The sequence below is a fragment of the Notolepis coatsorum genome, assembly GCF_963971535.1.
Source record: "Notolepis coatsorum genome assembly, chromosome: 7".
Classification (NCBI taxonomy): Eukaryota; Metazoa; Chordata; class Actinopteri; order Aulopiformes; family Paralepididae; genus Notolepis; species Notolepis coatsorum.
In genome coordinates this window covers 6495323-6512048 of record NC_140171.1, presented here as the reverse complement: position 1 = coordinate 6512048, position 16726 = coordinate 6495323, and the positions used below count along the sequence as shown (strand labels likewise).

The 16726-nt window shown below is 42.7% G+C and overlaps 1 protein-coding gene and 1 long non-coding RNA gene across 2 annotated transcripts in view; both read left to right on the top strand.

Moving 5' to 3' along the window:
- The window catches only part of LOC311232599 (NACHT, LRR and PYD domains-containing protein 3-like), a gene marked incomplete at its 3' end in the record, with an annotated part of 87577 nt that extends 71155 nt beyond the window's left edge, over window positions 1–16422 (top strand). The window contains exons 10-16 of the mRNA XM_084319459.1: window positions 4684–5258; window positions 5874–5929; window positions 6948–7162; window positions 8996–9261; window positions 10039–10152; window positions 14780–14930; window positions 16043–16422. Coding sequence (XP_084175585.1) covers window positions 4684–5258; window positions 5874–5929; window positions 6948–7162; window positions 8996–9261; window positions 10039–10152; window positions 14780–14930; window positions 16043–16422 — 1757 coding nt within the window. The remainder of the gene's footprint in view (window positions 1–4683; window positions 5259–5873; window positions 5930–6947; window positions 7163–8995; window positions 9262–10038; window positions 10153–14779; window positions 14931–16042) is intronic.
- On the top strand, window positions 206–3199 carry LOC311232418. Its single transcript, XR_014619950.1, has 3 exons — window positions 206–313; window positions 432–496; window positions 2972–3199. It is a non-coding gene; the product is annotated as an uncharacterized lncRNA (long non-coding RNA).
- Window positions 16423–16726: the final 304 nt, after the last annotated feature.

Below are 16726 nucleotides of genomic sequence, written 5' to 3'. Positions count from 1 at the left end.
GTTTCAACAACTAACAGTGATAAAATCTTAGCATGTAATTTGAGTTTATTCCTTTGTGAAGTATGGGAGAATACATTAAAACGCCCTCAGTCACAAACGGTTTGAGTTGTTTTGCACAATATTTGCGGTTATTTGAAGTACGGAATGTTTTCACTACATTTAACTAATAATTGTCATTTATATCAGGGTTCCAGAGAAAAGTGATGGAGACCCTCCTGGAAATCAAGGATGATATCAAAAAACTCCACAAAGAAATTCATCCGGATGGGAGGGTCGACATACACCCCTGCCAGACAGAGGAGGCGTTGAAATGGTGACTTTTAAATCTTTTCCTAGGATAGGGATTACTGACTCATATGTTCAAAGGATTTAAATTGTATTGTACATGATGTTACATTAATATACATGTCATTTGGTTTTTTCTTATTCAGATATCCACATTGACGGGGATCGGGCGAAAGAGTGTCCGCGACTGCACTAACAAGATGATGGACAGGTATTTATATGCATGTACAAAGATGCAGGTTGAGGCAGGCAGGCATGTGTTCTCACTTTCTGTGTTTATGTTTGGAAAGACCAGATGAAGTCAGACGCGTATATTATATTGATAGACCACTACACTTCCGCGTTACATTGAAATCAGGGAGGAGATTGCGGGGGGGTCAAATGAATGGATGTGGACGAGAGCCGCGATGGAAGTGGTTGCCGATACGGCTGTGGGGGTGCTAGAGACATGATCGAATAGACGTTTATGCGCCTCGCTCTCCTGAACACGGCGTGACCCATAACTAATCGATCAGAACTAAATCGGCAGAGAAAAAGCCCATTTTAAAGCACCTATTCCGCATGGACATGCGCAGAGTGCCCATGGAGTCTGGACGACGCGAGATGACGCACGAATGAATGTGGACTGTTCCATCAGAGGGCGGAGCTTCGGTGGCCAATGTCCTTTCAGCCGAACAGGATAATGAGAAAATTATCCCACTAAATGGCCAGACGCGTCTTATGGCGACATCTACAATTACCTCATTGAGTCTACAGGTAGACTAATGTTTATATTTAAGTGCAGCGGTCTGTAGCCACTTACATGACCATCGAAGCTCCCCCCTCTGATGGAACAGTCCACATTCATTCGAGCGTCATCTCGCGTCGTCCAGACTCCATGGGCACTCTGCGCATGTCCATGCGGAATAGGTGCTTTAAAATGAGCTTTTTCTCTGCCGATTTAGTTCTGATCGATTAGTTATGGGTCACGCCGTGTTCAGGAGAGCGAGGCGCATAAACGTCTATTCGATCATGTCTCTAGCACCCCCACAGCCGTATCGGCAACCACTTACATCACGGCTCTCGTCCACATTCATTCATTTGACCCCCCCGCAATCTCCTCCCTGATTTCAGAATCCCGGAAGTGTTACGGTGGTCTATAGTAAATGTACTGAGGATGGACAGATGATGTTGACATTTAAACAAAAAATACAATGCATAATAAATGTGTTCATGATCATCATGCAACAAAAAACAATGGGAGGAAGGGGTTTTATGAAACTGGTGATACACTTGTAGTCATAGTACAGCCTTTCCCTTCAATTTGTATTTGTTTTGACTAGTCACTTGTTGAATTGCTTGAATTATTAATGTCATGACTTTCTCTTAGAGACTCATGACAAATGCAGTCATGTCCCGTTTTAATTTAAAAGGGGGTGGTCTACGAGACAAGAGGGCCTTTAAGGAGACTGCCCTCTACCGTGTATGTTGGAACGGATAACGGAATTTAAAAAATGTCTAGAGGCAGAGAGCAGAGGAGAGATAGGAGAGGTATTGTATTTCATGACTGTTGGGAACTAGGCTTAATGTAGCACCTACTTCCACGGATGAAGCTAAGCTAGGCTAACGGTCCAGGTGTTCCCTAAGCCTAATGCAATGCATGCATGTCTAACTCCAGGGAAGATGTTTAATAAGCTAATTTCCCAAAATGTTGGGAGTGTTCCTTTAAGTTGCCTTAATGTTCAAAGGCTTAACCTGTTACAGTATATTTATGTAAATATATATATAAATGTGCGAATTGGCTATAATAAGGTAATTTATACGCCTCCTATTCTATAATAATATTTCTAATGGCATTGGTCCGGATGGGAGAATTCAGTACTGTATCTACAGAACCTTCGGTTTAATCATCTTCCCTTTATTAATTTCCTTCGATTTTTTTTGTACACATGATCTCAAGAAGGTACTGAACGAGATCAGTGGCAGTTTTTAATGTTTGGTCATTATTAGCATGGTGTTATTCACTGTCAAAGATGCAAAGAAAAATATTCTCCTTTCTTCACAATTTAAGCAAGCCTAGTAATAGACACAATATTTCTGACACTGTGATTACGTTCCCTGAGGTCCATAGATGTCCCTAGATACCAAGAATATGCAAATGTCCTTGTAGAAGTGGAGCAATATTTTATTTACCTAGTTGCCTTAATGTTCAAAGGCTTAACCTGTTACAGTATATTTATGTATCTAATATATGTAAATATATATATATATATATATATGTGCGAATTGGCTATAATAAGGTAATTTATACGCCTCCTATTCTATAATATTTCTAATGGCATTGGTCCGGATGGGAGAATTCAGTACTGTAATCTACAGAACCTTCGGTTTAATCATATTCCCTTTATTAATTTCCTTAGACTTTTTTGTACACATGATCTCAAGAAGGTACTGAACGAGATCAGTGGCAGTTTTTAATGTTTGGTCATTATTAGCATGGTGTTATTCACTGTCAAAGATGCAAAGAGAAATCTTAATTCATATTCTCATTTCTTCACAATTTAAGCAAGCCTAGTAATAGACACAATATTTCCGGGGGTCATCCCTACTGCTGTAACCTACTAATGCTTACCACTTGTATCTATTGCTATGTCCGCCCATCACAATCACGTGAGTTGTATTAACGCCTGTCCTGTCTCCCTGTCAGTGGCTGTCCAGGAGTGTTGGACGTCCCGTGCTGAAGACCGGGAGGATGCGACCCCCTCTGCGCCTCTCCGGCTGTCTCGAAGTGCCGAAGACTGGGAGGATGCAACCCTCTCTGCGCCGCCCCTTAGCTCAAATAGATCCGCTATCAGCTCTATCTTTAATCTTCAAAATGTTCAGTTGCTATGTATGTGTGTTGGGCCAGCCTTTAGTATTTTAAAATAAAAAGAAATTATAAAAACGGCTAACTTTTGACTATTCCATGTTATTGATGTGTTAATGTTTAAACAATGCATTTTCAACGCTCATGCTTTAATGTAAAGTTTGGTAGACGTCCATGTCATGACGTTGAAACAACGTCTAAACATAGACGTTCAAAAAACGTCTAAGCTTAGACGTTAAAAACACGTCTGGAATAGACGTCTACCAAACTTTCACTTTTCACCCCATTCTAGACTGATTTTAGACGTCTATGTCATGACGTTGAAACAACGTCTAAACATAGACGTTCAAAACACGTCTAAGCTTAGACGTTAAAAACACGTCTGGAATAGACGTCTACCAAACTTTCACTTTTCACCCCATTCTAGACTGATTTTAGACGTCTATGTCATGACGTTGAAACAACGTCTAAACATAGACGTTCAAAAAACGTCTAAGCTTAGACGTTAAAAACACGTCTGGAATAGACGTCTACCAAACTTTCACTTTTCACCCCATTCTAGACTGATTTTAGACGTCTATGTCATGACGTTGAAACAACGTCTAAACATAGACGTTCAAAAAACGTCTAAGCTTAGACGTTAACAACACGTCTGGAATAGACGTCTACCAAACTTTCACTTTTCACCCCATTCTAGACTGATTTTAGACGTCTGTCATGACGTTGAAACAACGTCTAAACATAGACGTTCAAAACACGTCTAAGCTTAGACGTTAAAAACACGTCTGGAATAGACGTCTACCAAACTTTCACTTTTCACCCCATTCTAGACTGATTTTAGACGTCTATGTCATGACGTTGAAACAACGTCTAAACATAGACGTTCAAAACACGTCTAAGCTTAGACGTTGAAAACACGTCTGGAATAGACGTCTACCAAACTTTCACTTTTCACCCCATTCTAGACCGACTTTAGCCTAGACGTCTATGGGCCATTTAGACGTCTTTTAAACGTCTATTCAACGTAAAATTGCTCAGAGGGAACTGTATTAGATAAAAGCACCAATGATGATCAGATCATAGTTACAGGGGACACGGGGTTAATAATCAGGCACCGTAAAGTGCTTCTGTTATATATAAGTAACTGATCACAGTCGATATACAACAATATGGAACACACAATAGTGGATACAATATAAAATGGGTTAGGGTTATTATTACAGGGTTAATGCCCAATCGCCTCTACGAGCGGAACGTAACACATTTCATTCACCAGTTTCGCAGAATGTATCTGAGAAGAAGGTATTTGAACACGTGACGACCGGCCCGCGTTGTTATGCAAAGTAGTGCGCGTGCAGCGCGTTCCTGTGTGCACGCGCGCGCACCAATAATGACCCGCGTGGGTCCCTGCTGCTCCTCCTGACGTCATCACCCGCGCTGCCTCACTCGCGTCACAATAACAACACAAATATAATAATGCGCACATGTTGTGTGTGTGACTGTTACAACTTCTGATTAGTCATCATCACTTTTATTTGTTATTTCTTGTTTAGATGACCGTCGACTCACAATGGATCCCAACACAGTAAGTGAGAGGATCTTACTGTCCGAGGGGAACAGAAGAGCGAGGCGGGCATATGAGCCGCAGCCATATCCTGATCACCCGGAGAGATTTGACCACAGTCGTGAAGTGCTGTGTGGAGAGAGTCTGACTGGACGCTGCTACTGGGAGGTAGAGACCAGGGGAGGTGCTACTCAGGTAGGAGTGGCGTACGGGAGCATCGACAGGAAAGAAAGGCGAGTCCTGAGGGACACAAGAAGGACCGACAAGCTCTGGTTCTGTAACATTTATCCTGTCGGGGCTGGTTCTCTCTTTACTTTCCATCACAACCGTGGAACAGACACCGTGTTTGTCCCGGGTCCCCCCCTCATCCTCCCCTACAGACTCGGAGTGTATCTGGACTGGCCCGCTGGCATCCTGTCATTCTACCAGGTCTCCGCTGATGACGACACACTGACCCACCTTCACACCCACAACACCACGTTCACTGAACCCCTCTACCCGTGGTTTGGCATCTACTTTAACACGTTGGGGGTGACCTTGTGCAGAGCATACCAGAGTAATGACGTGAGTATTTCTGTTGGCATCTTCCTGACCTGCATATACACGCTGTATCATTGTCAAATTAAGTTTTGATAGCGTGGATTAATTACCATGAAGAAATGCTATAGCATGGAATGAATGAATGAATGAATGAAAACTTTATTTAACAGATTGCAGAATGGGTACAATACAGTACGGCTCAATACACACAATTGTTAAGGGGTTGCTGCAGACCAGAGAAAGACGTTTGTCTTGTTTACATCAGGGTCCCCCATTTTCAATTCATAGTGTAATAATAATGTGTAATTGTGTAGTGTGTAATTACTGAGAAAGTTGCCATCGTTAATATAGTACGGTACTTTGATTTAAATGTCTCAAGCTATAATCTTCTGTGCAATAATATACATTTCCTTCGTTTTTTTTTTTTATTTACATTTAAAAAAAATTATAAACTTTTGGACATTTTCCCCGGAGACAACCGAATGAAACCAATAGATAAGAGGTTGCTGTTACAATGTCATAAAGATAATAAACCCCACGTTATCAAAATAGATTTGACTGTGACGTATGGGAATTCGCACAGTATTGATGTTGGTATCTTTTAGAAAACAACACGTTCTGTTCCTTTTTTTATTCCAGTCCTGGACGAGCTTCACACCTGACGTGTTAACTGTCTCTACAAGCACCGTATACAAGTAACCACATTTTAATGCAGGCTCCTTTCTGTTTCCCCTGCCCTTCAAGATGTTAACATTTGAATCTGTACAAATTCAAATTAACAATTTACTTTGAATTGCCATACTTGGTTTGAATTACTTATATGTTATAGAAAGTGGAGTATACACACACAGTCAATTTCGCAGAGTAGATTTTACTCAAACTGAGTACATTTTACTCAAACTGAGTAACATTTTAGTAAGTTTGAGTAGTAGTAGTAGTTGAGTAGTTTGAGTAAAATTTACTCTGCAAAATTTACTCTGTGAAATTTACTGTGCACTAAGCCTAATATCTCCCTTGGTCTGAAGCCTAGTAAGACTAATCTCCCTTAGGCTGATGCCTAGTACGCCTAATCTCCCTTAGGCTGATGCCTAGTAAGACTAATATCTCCCTTAGTCTGAAGCCTGGTATGCCTAAAATCTCACTTTAGTCTGAAGCCTAGTAAGCCAAACCCACAGCAACTGTATGAAGTGTGATATTTGTATTTGATTTATCAAGATTAAATAAGTAGAGTTTTAGTCACCAAACATGAATGTTGTGAGAGTGTACCTCTCTGCTGTTCCAAGAACTAGCTATTCAGATGGAGCCCTAATGTTTCATGGCTTTAGAAAATAACTTAACTTCAATTCGAGCAAATACTAGCTTCTCTATTGCATGTGTGCCTATATTGGGACAGAATTATTGGACTGGAGGAACTGAATATATTGCTATTTGCTGTCTCATTATTAAACGTCAGTTTGTGCATCACTGTAGGGAAAACAGACATTAGTATAAATCTGATTCTTTGGTTATAACCTGCATCTGAATCGTTCTGATACAGATGTTCCTATGGTGTCTCAGGTTCAGGTTATATAAACACACATACTAATAATTATAGAGCCAACGTTATAGTTGTTTGAATCTTTGCCCCAGATTCAGGTTATATAAAAACAGATGGTATATAAAGCCAACATCATGTAATCTTTCTAATACAGCAGTTACTATTGTGTGCCCCAGGTCCAGGTTGCCCAGTGCAGGTGTGTTCGAGTGTGGTTCCACAGGGCTGGTGTTTGGAGTGGAGGGGGAGAGGGAGGTGCAGTACGAGACCGTCCAATGGGACGAGAGCCTCCTCCAGTCAGCTGGCATGACTCCTGCAGGTCCTCTGTTCAGGATCCAGTGTCCTCAGGGCTCTGTCTCCCAGCTACAGCTCCCACACTGTTTAACTTCAGCCGGTAAGTCAGTGTTTGTTGATGACAGATTGCTAATTATTTGCACATTATTAATCTAATAACCTTATGAAACGGTAGCACTTTGGGGCGACATTGTTGACATGACATTATACATAGGAAAACTATATAATGCCCCAAGTCTTCATACAGTACACTCACAATATTTGAATAGATGAGATTCAAAACACAATGTTTATTATATATTAATAACAACAACAGTTTGACACAGTGTTAGGATGCATCTCAAATGGATATTCGGGGTCTCAGCTTTCATTGATATTTGGTGATTATTTGAAGAATATAACTGACATTTATTAAATCAATGATTTAATTAATAGATTTTTACCAATGCAAGGAATGCACAGGAATGTGCCTTAGTGATACTCTGCTGTCAGACAATACACTCAGCACATAGGCCTACTGTCAAACAATACACTCAGCACATAGGCCTACTGTCAAACAATACACTCAGCACATAGGCCTGCTGTCAGACAATACACTCAGTACATACTATAGGCCTGCTGTCACACAATACACTCAGTACATACTATAGTCCTGCTGTCATACAATACACTCAGTACATACTATAGGCCTGCTGTCACACAATACACTCGGCACATACTATAGGTCTGCTGTCACACAATACACTCAGTACATACTATAGGTCTGCTGTCACACAATACACTCGGCACATACTATAGGTCTGCTGTCACACAATACACTCAGTACATACTATAGGTCTGCTGTCACACAATACACTCAGCACATACTATAGGCCTGCTGTCACACAATACACTCAGTACATACTATAGGTCTGCTGTCACACAATACACTCAGTACATACTATAGGTCTGCTGTCACACAATACACTCAGTACATACTATAGTCCTGCTGTCACACAATACACTCAGCACATACTATAGTCCTGCTGTCACACAATACACTCAGTACATACTATAGTCCTGCTGTCACACAATACACTCAGTACATACTATAGGTCTGCTGTCAGACAATACACTCAGTACATACTATAGGTCTGCTGTCAAACAATACACTCAGTACATACTATAGGTCTGCTGTCACACAATACACTCAGTACATACTATAGGCCTGCTGTCACACAATACACTCGGCACATACTATAGGTCTGCTGTCACACAATACACTCAGTACATACTATAGTCCTGCTGTCACACAATACACTCAGTACATACTATAGGTCTGCTGTCACACAATACACTCGGCACATACTATAGGTCTGCTGTCACACAATACACTCAGTACATACTATAGTCCTGCTGTCACACAATACACTCGGCACATAGCCCTGCTGTCACACAATACACTCAGCACATACTATAGGCCTGCTGTCACACAATACACTCAGCACATACTATAGGTCTGCTGTCACACAATACACTCAGCACATATCCCTGCTGTCACACAATACACTCAGCACATACTATAGGCCTGCTGTCACACAATACACTCAGCACATACTATAGGCCTGCTGTCATACAATACACTCAGTACAAGGGTCTGTTTGCCCTATCGGTTATATTGTACGTTACAACAAATATATTATTTGAATCTGAATATATACTATGAGTAAAAGTAAACAGTATACACAAGGTGCAGTATACACAAGGTACCCTAACTGGCATGATTATGTCATACGTTGTAGTCCGTGCAGGTTTTGGTGGTTAAGACTCAGACATTCCTAGTAATGCATAATACAAAAACAATATAGAAACAGAGGTATGAAACAACGTACAACATACGTACAGCATACGTGATCACAGAGGTATGAAGCAACATTTCTGTTGTCCTCCACAGCGCTGTCCTGCGAATTCCTGTCTGTCGTCCACATCACCGATGATGGGTTGATGACCATCTTGGAGCCGCTGAGGATTACCCGGACTCACGTGGTGGTGAACGTACCACACCTCTCCCGCTTTGGTTTGACATGGCGGCTCCTCGAATGGATGTTCCCCTCACCTCGATCAATGAGCAGCCTGATTCTGCTCCTCGTCCGACCACCACGGCCTGAACACCAAGTACTGGACGTGTTTCTGCTGCCGAGCAACGTGCTATACAAAGACGTAAGTTAGGGTCCAGTTAGGGTACCTTGTGTATACTGTTTACTCGTACTCTTAGTATACATTCAGATTCTAATTCTGTATTGCCTATTGTAACATATAATATTACCGGGGAGGGAACGGGGTGGGAGTGAGGTGGGAACGGGGAGGGAACGGGGGGAGAGATAGATAGATAGATAGATAGATAGATAGATAGATAGATACTTTATTAATCCCCTTGGGGAAATTCAGGTATCCAGTAGCAGCTCAGTCAGTTGACGGACAATAGAGAGCGATAAAAAAGGACAACCAATGCAACAAACAAACAATGAAGGTCAGCGCTGAAATAAAAAGTGCCAATGAATTAAATAAATAAATGGTGAGCACTATTGCACAGTGTTAAGTCAAATAAAATCAAATTACAGTATACAAATTTAAAATGAATTGCACATTGTCCCAATGGGGGGGGGGGGGGGGGGGCGTGCCCAGGTCACGAGAGAGAGGATACTAGGAAATGTATTTTGTGGTTACTGCAGAGCGGAGGGACTGGGAGACCCATGTTACTCACTGGCTGTCAGATTGTAGAGCTATTATTTTAACATGTAGACCAGTTATTTTAACAAACGAGTGGTACACTTGTTTCTGTGAAGTACAAGCGGACACTTGTCTTGCCAACTCATAGATATAGAATAATGTATCTGAATGAATGAAACCTTCTATTTCCGTGTGCTAACTGAATCAAATTGATTAAATATAAATGTTTTAATACTAAACTATCCGATCCAATTTTTCCGGTTGAAGGTATACGCACAGCATGAGGATAGCAAAAGAATCACGACCTCAGGCAGTTGTGACCTGATCACAGGCCAAGCCTACAGTCTGGAGTGTGATCCAGAGTATCAACTGCAACCTGAGGTCAGCATATCCCCCACACACGCACGCACGCACACACACACACACACACACACACACACACACACACACACACACACACACACACACACACACACACACACACACACACACACACACACACAGGGCCGCCTGGGAGAAATGCGAGGCCCTGTGTGAGATTTAAACGCGAGCCCCCCCCCCCCCCCCCCCCCCCCTAAAAGGTAAAAAAAGAAAAGAAAAAAAAATATATATATATATATATATATATTTTTTTTCATACAGTCAACATATTCTTAAATAATAGCGCTGCCCGAGGCTGGGCATGATACAGTCAACATATAGCGAGAGCGAGAGAGAGCTCCCGTTCTACAGTCAATATACAGTGTTATCGCTGCACAGACCCGGCAATGCCCCTGACCCTCCACCAGAGCAAGGCCAGAGAGAGAGAGAGAGAGAGAGAGAGAGAAAGAGAGACACATTGGAAAGAAACAACCCAAAACCAGAGCAAATTGAAATGCTATTTGGCCCTAAACAGAGAGTACACATTGGCAGAATACCTGAGCACTGTGACTGAACCAATACTAAGAAGATCCTTGACTAGGTACAGACTCAGCGAGCACAGCCTAGCCATCGAGAAAGGCCGCCATAGGCAGACCTGGCTCCCAAGCGAAGACAGACTATGCACCCACTGCACACAAGATGAGGTGGAAACCGAGCTCCACTTCTTAACAACCTGCCCAAGACATATACTTCCCACAAATTGCAAACACCCAAAGAGACTTTGAAAACATGGACAATAACTCAAAACTCCCATACCTACTGGGAGAAATACAAGAATGTGAAATAAAGCCCATTTGAATTGAAGAGAGAGAGATAGATAGAGCATGTCTGTGTGTGTTAGAAAGAGAGAGATAGAGAGAGAGCATGTCTGTTTGTGTGTGTGTGTTAGAGAGAGATTGATTGATTGATTGATTGATTGATTGATTGAAAACTTTATTAACAGATTGCAGAATGGGTACAATACAGTACAGCTCAATACACACAATTGTTAAGGGGATGCAGACCAGAGAAAGACTTTCGTCTTGTTTACATCAGGGTCCCCCATTTTCAATTCATCAGGACATATATGACATACATGATATACAGATAGTCAGTACTGCTACATCTATACATTTATGACATACCAGATTTGCAAATACAGTACTGTTTGTGATACAAAAGGAGTCAAGAAAAGGGAGTATATACATTTGACGTAGAAACTGTACATTGGAGGAGGTTGGGTGGGGGGGGTTGGGTACATTGGGATATTGACAACCATACTGGGTAATTTACATTGGAGGTGGTTGGGGGGGGGGGGGCACACTGTATAAACAAGCAAAACTGTACATTGAGGGGGGGGGGGGGGGAGACACTGTACAAACAAACAAAATTGTACATTGGACTATTGACAACCATACTAGGTAAATGACTGTACATTGGAGGGGGTTGGGTTAGGATATTTACAGGGGCCAGTGTTGAATTGCAGTCTCCCGTAGGTGTCCCTTGAGAGAGGTTTTGAAAGTGGGTAGTGATCCACATTCCTTTACAGCTTTGGGTAGGGCGTTCCACATTGATGTGGCATAATTGCGAAACGTGTTTAGTCCCTTATTTGAGCCGAATCTGGGTTTAACATGATTTGTGGAGCTCCCTCTGGTGTTGTGATCGTGGTATTCACTGACCTTTGGGAAGTATTTTGACATGTACATGGGTACCTTGGTCGTGTAGTGTATCTTGTAGACCAGGCCCATTGCAAGTTGCTGTACTCTGTCGTCTACTCTAAGCCATCCTAGGTTGTCAAAGTGGGCAGGGGTGAGGTGGGTTCTAGGAGTAAGGTCAAGCAGTAGTCTGACCAGTTTGTTTTGAGATGTTTGTAATTTTGTTTTTAGCGCCTTTGAGGTGCTTTGGTACCATGAGGTGCAAGCATAGTCGTAGTACCCCTGAATGAGTGCTCCTGCCAGAGTCTTCAGGGTATTCTTGTTTACCAGAGAGGAGATCCGGTACAAGACTGGTACAAGAGAGGGAAAGATAGAGAGAGAGAGCATGTCATTTTGTGTGTTAGAGAGAGATATAGAGCATGTCTGTGTGTGTTAGAAAGAGAGAGAGAGCATGTGTGTTTGTGTGTTAGAGAGAGAGAGCATGTCTGTGTGTGTGTGTGTTAGAGAGAGAGCATGTATGTGTGTGTGTTAGAGCAGTGGTTCCCAATCCTCTCCTCGAAGCACCCCAGCCGTTCCATGTATTTGTTAAATTCCACCACCAGCACACCTGATTCAACTAATAAAGGGCTTGTTAAGTTGAATCAGGTGTGCTGGTGGTGGAATTTAACAGGATTGGGAAGCACTGTGTTTTAGAGAGAGAGAGAGAGAGAGAGAGAGCTCAACGGCAGGAATAGAGTAGGTTGCATGAACTCACCATAACGCAGTATCAATGGCAAAGTTGGAAGGAGACCTTCCGTGGAGATGAAAAGTACCAGTCCCTTGGGAGTCCTAGTTTATCTGCCACACGTTAGCACTCGATGACTTAGCAATTAGCTAAAGGCAGGAACGTGTAACTAGCATTAGCTAACGCTAGTTACGCGTCCCTGCCTTTAGCAAATTGCTACTAGTACTAGCCGACATAGCTATAGCCTGACTGAAGGTTCTTCTAACACGCAACAACTTTCATCTTCAGTCCATCTGCCGAACATCCTCTTCATCTTGGCAAAGTTGGCATAACCATCATACTTGGTATTGATAACAAGCTTATGGCACACGGTGTAATTTCTTCTGCTCCATGCTGCTTTTCAAAAGACATCCACTCGCTCCTCTGAATAGCGCTGAATAGATCCTGTACCTCGTGGGTCCGGGAAGAGCCCGGAACACTATTCTAAAAATGTGTCCATCTGTAGAGCAGCAGAGCCGCAGAAACCGGAACACTATTCAGTCTATTCTACAAACGTGTCTATCTGCAGAGCAGCAGAGCCGCAGAAACCAAAACACTATTCTACAAACGTATAATGTGAAACATATAAGCATGTAAGAAAAACTAGATTTTAGGTCTGTGATGAAAAAGGGCCCCGCAGGAAAGGGGGCCTCGCAAAAAAAATAATAAAAAATAAAAGAAAAGAAAATTATAATTTTTTTTTTTTTTTTTTTTTTGCGAGGCCCCCCTTCCCGCGAGGCCCTGTGCGACCGCACTGCTCGCACACCCCCTGAGGTGGCCCTGCACACACACACACACACACACACACACAAAACACACACTCACACACCTTCTAGTATCATCATACTGTATTCTGGTTGGACAACCCTTACAGAAAAGTAAGCATTGCTTTTGTAATTTTGAAGTGTTAAAATAATAGCTCTACATTCTGACATCACTGCTATAGAGTGTCTGGTCAGTAACATGGGTCTCCCAGTCCCTCCGCTCTGCAGTAAACAGTCATCACTGATATAGAGTGTCTGGTCAGTAACATGGGTCTCCCAGTCCCTCCGCTCTGCAGTAAACAGTCATCACTGATATAGAGTGTCTGGTCAGTAACATGGGTCTCCCAGTCCCTCCACTCTGCAGTAAACAGCCATCACTGATATAGAGTATCTGGTCAGTAACATGGGTCTCCCAGTCCCTCCGCTCTGCAGTAAACAGCCATCACTGATATAGAGTGTCTGGTCAGTAACATGGGTCTCCCAGTCCCTCCACTCTGCAGTAAACAGCCATCACTGATATAGAGTGTCTGGTCAGTAACATGGGTCTTCCAGTCCCTCCACTCTGCAGTAAACAGCCATCACTGATATATAGTGTCTGGTCAGTAACATGGGTCTCCCAGTCCCTCCGCTCTGCAGTAAACAGTCATCACTGATATAGTGTCTGGTCAGTAACATGGGTCTCCCAGTCCCTCCGCTCTGCAGTAAACAGCCATCACTGATATAGAGTGTCTGGTCAGTAACATGGGTCTCTCAGTCCCTCCTCTCTGCAGTAAACAGTCATCACTGATATAGAGTGTCTGGTCAGTAACATGGGTCTCCCAGTCCCTCCGCTCTGCAGTAAACAGCCATCACTGATATAGTGTCTGGTCAGTAACATGGGTCTCCCAGTCCCTCCACTCTGCAGTAAACAGCCATCACTGATATAGAGTGTCTGGTCAGTAACATGGGTCTCCCAGTCCCTCCACTCTGCAGTAAACAGCCATCACTGATACAGAGTGTCTGGTCAGTAACATGGGTATCCCAGTCTCTCCGCTCTGCAGTAAACACAAAATACATTTTCTGGAATCCCGTTCTCACTTTATCCAATCAGGAGAGAGAACCCTAGATATTTTTACATTCAAGAAATCTTGCCAAGCCAAATGTTCTTACTGCACTGGCAGGCAATTTTCAACGAGCACCGCATAGACTCAGACTCAGACACATTGCATGGAATAAACTTGTAATTTAAAGGTTCAGTCCACGTGGTCCTCATTGCCAGCCGGACAAGGTGAGGACTGTGTAGACTCAATCGCAACGGCTGTGTCTATGCGGTCCTCATTCTAAACAATCGAAAATCATTAGTGCACAATTAAAGGAATATGAATTAGCGGTATATAAATGTTTTATTGCTTTTGATCTATTACAATTACTTTGTCATCTGTTCTCAGAGTGAGCAGTTTCGTCTGAATTATGGACCAAATTACGTTCCGACATTTGAAGTATTCATGGATCCAAACGCAAGGAAGGTTGGATTGACGATAAGGGATCCCAGTGATGGCCGTTATGTTTGGCGACGAACTGTTGATCTGCCACTGCCAGGTAAATTCACTCCTTGAATCGACTGATCACAGTTGTCAGAAATATCAGTTAACTAATCTTTTGTTAAAATAAGTGTTAAGCAGCTCTACATTCCAACAGCCATCACTGATATAGAGCGTCTGGTCAGTAACATGGGTCTCCCAGTTCCTCCGCTCTGCAGTAAACAGCCATCACTGATATAGAGTGTCTGGTCAGTAACATGGGTCTCCCAGTCCCTCCGCTCTGCAGTAAACAGCCATCACTGATATAGAGTGTCTGGTCAGTAACATGGGTCTCCCAGTCCCTCCGCTCTGCAGTAAACAGAAAATAAATTTTCTGAAATCCTGTTTTCACTTTATCCAACCCTAGATATTTTTACATTCAATAAATCTTGCCAAGCCAAATGTTCTTACTGCACTGGCAGGTAATTTTCTGTTTACTGCAGAGCTGAGGGACTGGGAGACCCATGTTACTGACCAGACGCGCTGTATCAGTGATGGCTGTTTGAATGTAGAGCTACTACAGTCTCAGGTCCACGTCCAAGAGAACACTGAGCAGCTACTACAGTCTCATGTCCACCTCCAAGAGAACACTGAACAGCTACTTCCACCGGGCGAACAGACTACTGACGGATAGACTCTGAATTATCACATGAGCAGACACACACAAAAGCACCTCCAGTGACTTACACAAGCACACTGATTACACGCACACACTGCTGCTACTTACACGGTAGAATAGTCTTTAAATACCCTGTATTATTCTATAGTTTGTATAGATCGTTGTGTATTGTTGTCTACAAAACTACTACGGTTGAGGAGCCAGGAAAAACAAGCATCTCACGTTTTTCTGAATATATGTACATTTAACCCTTTCACTACCACAGCGCAGGTGTTTAACCTGTAGTGTGGTAGTGAAAGGGTTAACCTTCTGTAGTGTGGTAGTGAAAGGGTTAGCCCTTTGTGGTAGTGAAAGGGTTAACCTTCTGTATTGCGGTAGTGAAAGGGTTAGCGTTAGCCCTTTGTGGTGTGGTAGTGAAAGCGTTAAAAAAGCTGTGACAATAAAATAATGTGAGTCTGAGCCGGCTCTGTTTCTCCGTGTCTGATGCCCCGTTTCTGTCCCTTCCCCTCCAGATGGACAGGCAGCCGTGGGAGGAGGAGACGCCGGCTCCTCTTCTGCTCCTCGTCCTCCTGCTCCTCCCTCAATCTCTGCTCAGAATGGTGCAGTCGTCGCTGCTCATCAGATGACCTCACAGCGGCTCCTGGCTATACTGGAGGGACTAGTTGGTGACGACGTGAAGACGTTCCAATGGTTCCTCACTCATTCAACATTGGAGGGTTTTGAAGCCATTCCCAGGGGCCTAATGGAGGGAGCGAATCGGCGCGACACAGTGGATGCAATGGTGGACAGATACTGCGAAGAGGGGGCTGTGTCCATCACTATTGAGATTCTGAAGAAGATGGGCAACCACAATGCTGCAGATAAATTAAAGAAGGAATACAGAGTGACCTAGAGGTACAAATGTTCTCTTTAGATTTAGTATTATAGCAGTACAATTATCTTATGAGGGATGCACCGATATCGGTGTCGGATATAGGGCCAATACTATATGCTAAAAGGTATAGTGGGTATCAGGAGAATTTCCTCAATAGTAAAACCTGATACAGTATACCAAGAGAAACATTTAAAGGTGCTACAGATAACATATAACATTAATTTGTATAATCAGTTTTCTTTTCTAAATAATACTTCCACAGAGCTTTTAGAAAGGTGCAGAATAAAAGTATTGCTCCTCCTCCAATTAAATTATTGATTTA